We start from the raw sequence: 7,486 nt of genomic DNA, 5'->3' as shown, positions 1-7,486 counted from the left end.
AAAGGGTGATTGGTGTCAGAAAAGTTGTGAAGTACTGATCTACACTACATCAATTACAGCATCACGTACACCCACTAAAAAATTATTCGGCACTCGTGTCATATTGTATCACGCTGTAAGGGTGCCGAATAATATTTTAGTTAGTATACAGTACAGTACAGACTGGCCAAAGAGGCCATCCCAATGTGTGCCAATAAGTTGTACACCCAATAAAAAATTATTCGGCACCCTTACGGCATGTTACAATATGACAAGGGTGCCGAATAATTTTTTAGTGGGTGTACACTATATCAACTGAACCAGGGGTCCATGGACCTCCAGGGTGTACAGTACGTGAAGCCTTATGAGGGGGTACATGAGATACATTTTCAGGTATATTGGGTGTACAGTATACAGTATATACCATATGTGCCATTTTTTATGGTACTCATACAGTTGTTTATAAAAGTAATACAAATAAAAATGATCGAGTCACCATTGAGAAAGGTTACGTTACACCTCACACCGAGACCAAGGGGAACGCCAACCAAAGTAGGTTCAGTTTCACTGTACTGTACTACACTATTATCTATATTACATCAACTATACTGTACTACCATCTACATTACATCAACTACACTATATCTATACTACAACAACTACACTATCATCCCCACTATACATTAACTATACTATCATCCATACTACATCAACTACACTATCAATTTTATGTGGGACTTGACCCCAGCCAGGCAGGTACGGGATGTTGACAGAGAGGGAAATGTTATTGTACATATGGCTCCTGTCACTCTTCCCTGCCACAACCTGCTTTAGCCAAATCTAAAAAGTAACAGCCAAATGCACACCCCTTGGGCCCCTTTAGTACCCAATGCATGCAAAGTTTCATGGTCTTGGAGTTATGGCATGAACTGACACACACACACACACACACACACACGGTCTTTGTTAGAACAGATTGTCTTTATGATGAATAAAACAAATATATATCACTGCTATAATTTTTCATTTCCAAGGCAGCAAATACAAAGAGGGTGTAGCTAAAACAAGCCATGTGGAGAGCTGTTGAGTCATCACTAGCATCACATGCACCTGCTCCCATTGGCACACATTCTCAAATAGCAGATTGTCATTACTGAGATTATATAACCTTCTCCAGGCATAAGTGGTCAAAAATGACATGTTAGATATTGTGTCTCAAAGGATGTTCATCCACCACTGAGACACTCTTTAGAATGCTGTCTCAGAATATGAGCCTATTACTTTGAGAAGCTAACAGCACATGTTTGCAGGTCCCATCATGTAAAGCAATGTTCCCATTTGCAGTGTTATCATAAAGGATAATATTACAGCAAATATTCCTTGATGAAATACCTGGAACTGCCTTACCGCAAGTGATACACTTGGTAAATTTTTTTGTAGCATTAGGGACATGATAATCTTTGTGACATGGTCCTCATCATGAAGATTAGTCAGTTTGACACTAGTAGTGCATTCAAGTAAGATCTTTTAGCATTGTGCCAACAGAGCACATAGTATGAGTCTCTGTTCATTGTATTGTAGTGAATGTGTCCTTCAGTTTTCTATATAAGAGTACCATACATAAGTCTTCTGCAGCAGTGAATGCCTAAAAAGTTCTACTGATATGTTTGCAATATACTGTACATGCTAAAAGGAGTCTCTAGTATCTGCCTCTTCAGTTATCAAATATTGGTGACATTGTTGTACAGAATGCATGAAACCTGAACAAATTTTCAACTTCGCAAAAGCAGTTCCATGCTTTCTGGTGTAAGTCATGTAATATGTTATAAAAATGGAAATAACATAGTCCTTTTTTTTTTAGCTATACAAGGTTATTCATGAAAATTTTATCAGTATGTAAAAGAAAGGTAAAGTTTATTTAATCTACCACAGATGTTCAATTTGCTCACCATCATTAGCAACATATTTCAAAACAGTGAAAGGCGTGTTTCATTCATCACCCTGGATACTGAAAATTGAGTTTGTTAATTTTTCAGAGTCCTTTAACATCCTGTACCTCCTTATAATATGACCACTGGTAGCAGTTTTATGAATAACCCTGTATAATACCCCTTTGCTGCCTGTACTGCTACCCTTCTACAGTAAAAGGGTATGTCTTGTCTGGGAGATTAAACTTTAACAAGCCAGTAACAAGCCCTGTTTACAACACTTCAACAGTATCTAGTATATCCAAACTATCAATAAAACAAGTAATATCCAGACCCAACAATAAATGACCTAAAGAGAACTAGGTCAACGAAATTATGAATATTCACTTTAACAATTCACATGTTAAATACTTTGTTGAAACTGTAGTATTGTACAGTACTACATCAATATCAGAAATCTTACACTTGTTCTCTTGTATCATGAATCATCACAAAGATCATTTCTTAGCAAATATGATATATATCATGCCATATATTCATGTGTCCTGTCAATGAAAGTACACTAGTTACTGTGGCATACTGTCATCCATAAGAATTGTTGATAAAGGTTACCATATACGTTAGTCCACTGGTGATAACCCTACAGTACATCACTTGCCTATTTTTAGCAGCACATATCAAAGAACACAGCATCCACTGCATACATCACCAAGATATTATTATGCTTCATATGAAACCAACATGCAGATTAGAAATGGTACTTCAGTGCACAATTCAAAGATCTTATACACACCAGTTCCTTCTGAAAAGTTCTCTATCAAGCAAAAAGAGCCAGCATGTCGTGCACGATAATATCATATACTGCTCTGGCTGTACAGAGCTAAGGAATTTGGGCAAAGCTATAATTATTATTCTTGAAGAAAAATCTAAAATCCAATAACTGATATCAACCTAACATAAACATCTACAAAACTTAAATTCTTTCTGAAATGTTTAATGTGTTCAATTATAAACACAAATCTACTACAGGCAGACCCACATTTACAAGAGGTTAAATTCCTGAAAACTCTTTAAAATATTTTTTTTTAAATCAATGCAAATTTTAGAAGACTCCCATTATAAAAACCAAGACATTTTTAAGAAAAAACTTCCCCACGACATCTTGAAATGCCACAAAATGTGACCAAACATATTTCAATGAAAATTTTTGGTGTACAAAATTATTAAATGGCAATAATAATCATATGTGAAATACTGTACATTCAGTAGAGTACAGTAAAAATTTTCAACCTGTACTTAAAGAGACTGCATGAGACTTGAAACAAAGTGAACTGCATGAAATGCTAAGTAAACATCTACAGTATAATACAGTAAAACAAAAAACAAAATCCCACATTCAACCCTTCATCTGTCATTGCGTCATTCTAAATTTCCCCTTCGTTTACATGGTACTAACGCTGCTGTCAGATGCCTTGAACGATAACCAACAATGATTCAAGCATCAGGCCGCATGTGCTCTGTATTCTAAGTGTAATACAGTACAGTATTCATTTTATTTTGCTTTCATCTTGCCCTCAAACAAATACCAAAGTCTCAGAACTAAGTTTAACAGCACTATAAGGAATCGTAGGGATATCCTGTACATAAAAAAAAATGGAAATTCTATGAAAACTGTGCCTATGAAGATCTGAAAATTCCATAGCACAGTGATTTCACTGTGGACTGGTTTTAAATATTTAAGAAGTGGTGCCTTAAAGCCACTGGAGAAAAAATTTCAGCACATAAAGAGATGCAACATATTTATGGTACACACCAGCTACCAGCTAGTCCTACTAGCCCCAGCCAGCCAGCATCTCAACTGAGTCACCTGACTCTCCACTCACCCTGCCTCATGTGTTCTTGGCAATAAAAACGCCTCTAAGCATTTCTTCATTTGCAAATCCCACACTTTCTATTACAACTTTACACCTTTATTGTAAATAATTAGCATATGAATTCCAAGAATACAGATTAATTTTCTATTCAAATTTCCACTGTTACTTGAGACTAAGTGAGGAAAACTGGACAATCAGGCAACTGGCACAATGATCATGTGTATGACGAGTCACTTGTCGTCACTTGAGTTTGAAGATTAATTTATATGGCGACTGTCCGAGAATGACAACACACCGAACGCTTATTTATAGACTTAATAAGAGTATTAGTGGTAGAGATTAATTAAATAAATTAAAGAAACAAATTGGGTTTTCTCACATAAATTCGGGTTACGCTCATCAATCAAAACATGGGACCAAATCAAAATTCTCATAAATACAAATTTTCGTGAATGAAATCCTGGTAAATCGTGGTCTGCCCGTGTTTTATATCAACAGGAGATAGAGAGATGACACAGCAAATGGTGAACAACAATAACTATAGCTTTACCACTTATGGTCAGTTGAGCCACCTGTGAGAGGCCAGTGTGCATCACAAGTCTTCACTGTGTTGGATATGTCCTTTATCAATGGGATTGGCCACATTAAGAGCAGTGACCATCTTCATACTTGGTATAACCAGACAAAGAAATGTGCTTTGTAATATCATCAAACTAATTTCAAATTGAGTAACCACATGCAGTATGGACTTCAGACAAACACAAATGAAACTAAAATAAAGCAATGATGCCTACAAAGGACAAAAATTAGCCAAAAGATACAAGCCATTCTACACCTATTAGAGCCCAGTCATATTTGCTGTGATATAAATCTCACAAAATTTAATTAACTAAACTCAAGTTATTTTTCTAAAAAAAAAAAAAGATTTCCTTATTTAAGCCTATTTAAGTTAAAGTACTTTAAATTAGTTATATCCTCAATTGCTAAATATCAATAACTGTTAACTCCTTGAAACTGTAGGTAATCATTAAACCATTAATGATGAAAATTGGTTTAACAGATGGAAAAAAATTGCAGCATAATGGAACAACAAATATTTTTTTTTTGGCAAATATCTCTGTGTTCCAAATCCAAGCCATGAGTCTTTAATGTTAGTCACAAGATACAAGAAATGCATTCAAAGAATATTTCACAAGGATTTGAAGTTACTAATTTGGCCAATTGATTAAGAAAAAAAAAGAAAAAAAAAGAAGGTACTTGGACACGTAGAGTTTTAACACTCGTTTGCTATTCCAAAACCAATATATATTACAGTAAGCCACCAAATGATCATATTTCTTTTGTTCAGTTTTGTTCAATTAATTTTCATATTATGCCAAGCTTCTGTACTGGCTGTCAATATGCATTGAGGTTGTTATCTCTAGTCCTATCCTTATGATTGTGTAGTTCATCTCAATAAGTTTTCACAATGGGGAGGTCCACTTCAATGTCCTTTTAAAACAGAACAAGAAAGGCAACAATTTATATATCAGTTTGTCATTATCAATATGAGTGGTGGATTACTTCAGGAAGGACCTTATTCTTCTTCACCAGCAGTGGTTCAGCCTCATTATACTGTATAAATACAATCGGAGTGCCAGGCGTGGAACTGCCTAGTCTGCCTAATTGTAAATATCACAAGATGGGGAGGGAGGCCATCCCTTCAGCTCTGAAATTACCCCATATCCTAGTTGCCATTTACAGCTGATGGTGGAGGTTTACGGGGCTGTGGTGGAGGGCGTCTTCCTGGAGACTGCCGAGCTGGAGTACCCTCATGACGTGGGGGGCGCCTGCGAGATAGTGTTCCCTCCCTACTTGGAGGCCCATCTGGCATACCTCGTCCTCTACCTCGACGCCCACCTTGTTCAAATCCTGGAGTACGTTCCTTGGAAGCCCTTCCAGGTGCTGACAGTGCATCCCAACTTTCACCTGCAGCAAGCCAATTATCATCACCAGCCCAGCCCTCGTTAGCAGAGGTGGTCCAGCCATCTTCAGCCGAAGTTCCCCAACTCTCCAAGTCACCTGCTTCACTACCGCCCCCGCGGCGGCGGTATTTGCGATGTCGACGTCTACGTCTCTTTCCTTCACTGGTAACTGATTCTGTAAAAAATTAAGTAAGTTAATTTCAGTTCTAACTTTCAATGTATAGTAAAGAAATTACATAAAATGGATATGAAGTAGAAATAGAAAAACAATATACAATAAATGAAAGTAAAAATTAAGTCATCAGGTAAATAAAATACAGTGCAGTACTGTAAATTTCAAGTTTAACCCCGTTCGTATCGGCGGGCGCTCTTAAGTCAGGGACGTCCTGTACGGTATATGATATTGAATATTTATGTACATATGCACATATTCGAATAATATTTATTGACCCATATGTGTGTACATGAAATTACGAAATGTAATAAAGTAACACATGCCAACACTGCAGGCGAAGAATGAAGCATCATAGTAGGTGACACAGATGCATGGTAGGTGACACAAAGGTATGGTGGGTGACGATGGAGGCACTTATGTACTGTACTACTGTACAGTAATTTGTTCACTTATATAAAATAAAGAATTTTACATGTACAAAGTATTTTCATTAAAACACTAGTATTGTACTGTACTGTAATGTCCACGCCATATACGTTGACACCTGTGGCAAGTTCCTGCTTGTACCACTTGTACACAGGTTGATCTAAATCAATAAATTTTGCTGGTTCAATTCTTTTCTGCACTTTTTTTGAGTCCTCTAGACTTAGAAAGTGCTTTTGAATCTTGTCCCGATTCTTTTTTATATCGTAACATGTGCTGGACTTGATCCCTAACTCCTCACATACCATACGCATGTATGCACCAGCATCCACTTGGTCCAACCCTTTATTTTTCTCCTGAAGACTCAGGGGCTTGAGCTTCATGCCCTTCCTATAGCTCCTTGAGGGTGTAGATGCCATATCAGTGATATTTGAAGAGGAAGAACACAAGCAGAGAACAAAGTGTGAAGAGACAAGCCGCACACACCCGACTGCAACAATAACAAGCACCAGACTGACCCACGCTTGGAGCACGGCCCGGCGTCCCGAATGGCGTTACTCTTACCCTCGCGGCCAGATATGCCGAGATTTTCCCAGATAATTTTATATATCTCAGCATTTCCCGAGTTACCCTATAATACATTCCGAGACCACGTGATAGTGCTGACTCTAGTGCTGTAGTGATAAGGGTGTCTGTTCGCTTCCTTCGAGAGGAATATGGTGTTGGAAATACGTGAGGAAATCTTGTCTTTTATATTGAGAGTGAAACTAATAAGGGAATGGCAAAGTGAAAGTCACTTTATCCCCAACAATAAATTAATTGGAAAAACTGGCTAGAGTTTGCCCAGTGACTGCTGCCTCCATCGTGTTTATTGGCTCCCTCCACACTTGTGTGTGGATATGAAAGATCATGTAAATAAACAATGAGCAGTAAATGCTTATATTCGAACACATTACATACCTGTATACAGTACAATGTTTTTCTTCTATTCAAGCATTACTATTCATAGTTCTTTTTCTTATCAAGCATTACCATTCATAAAATCAGTTACACCAAGCATATCATTTGCCTGGCAGTGCAGGAACTTATTCTATAACTCCTTCATCCCAGTTTTTATTTCATAGCACTGATTGTAGTAATGAA

General features: G+C 37.2%; 1 protein-coding gene across 1 annotated transcript in view; it reads right to left on the bottom strand.

Annotated features, from left to right (window-relative positions):
- Positions 1-984: 984 nt before the first annotated feature.
- Positions 985-7,486, bottom strand: part of LOC121857284 (fragile X mental retardation syndrome-related protein 1-like) — a 53,907-nt gene continuing 47,405 nt past the window's right edge. Inside the window, exon 11 of the mRNA XM_042353277.1 lies at positions 985-5,920. Within this exon, the coding sequence (XP_042209211.1) occupies positions 5,508-5,920 (413 nt within the window). The 3' untranslated portion in view covers positions 985-5,507. The remainder of the gene's footprint in view (positions 5,921-7,486) is intronic.

Source organism: Homarus americanus, unplaced genomic scaffold, assembly GCF_018991925.1.
Source record: "Homarus americanus isolate GMGI-L3 unplaced genomic scaffold, GMGI_Hamer_2.0 scaffold54347, whole genome shotgun sequence".
Lineage (NCBI taxonomy): Eukaryota > Metazoa > Arthropoda > Malacostraca > Decapoda > Nephropidae > Homarus > Homarus americanus.
This window is presented reverse-complemented; position numbering and strand designations above follow the sequence as displayed.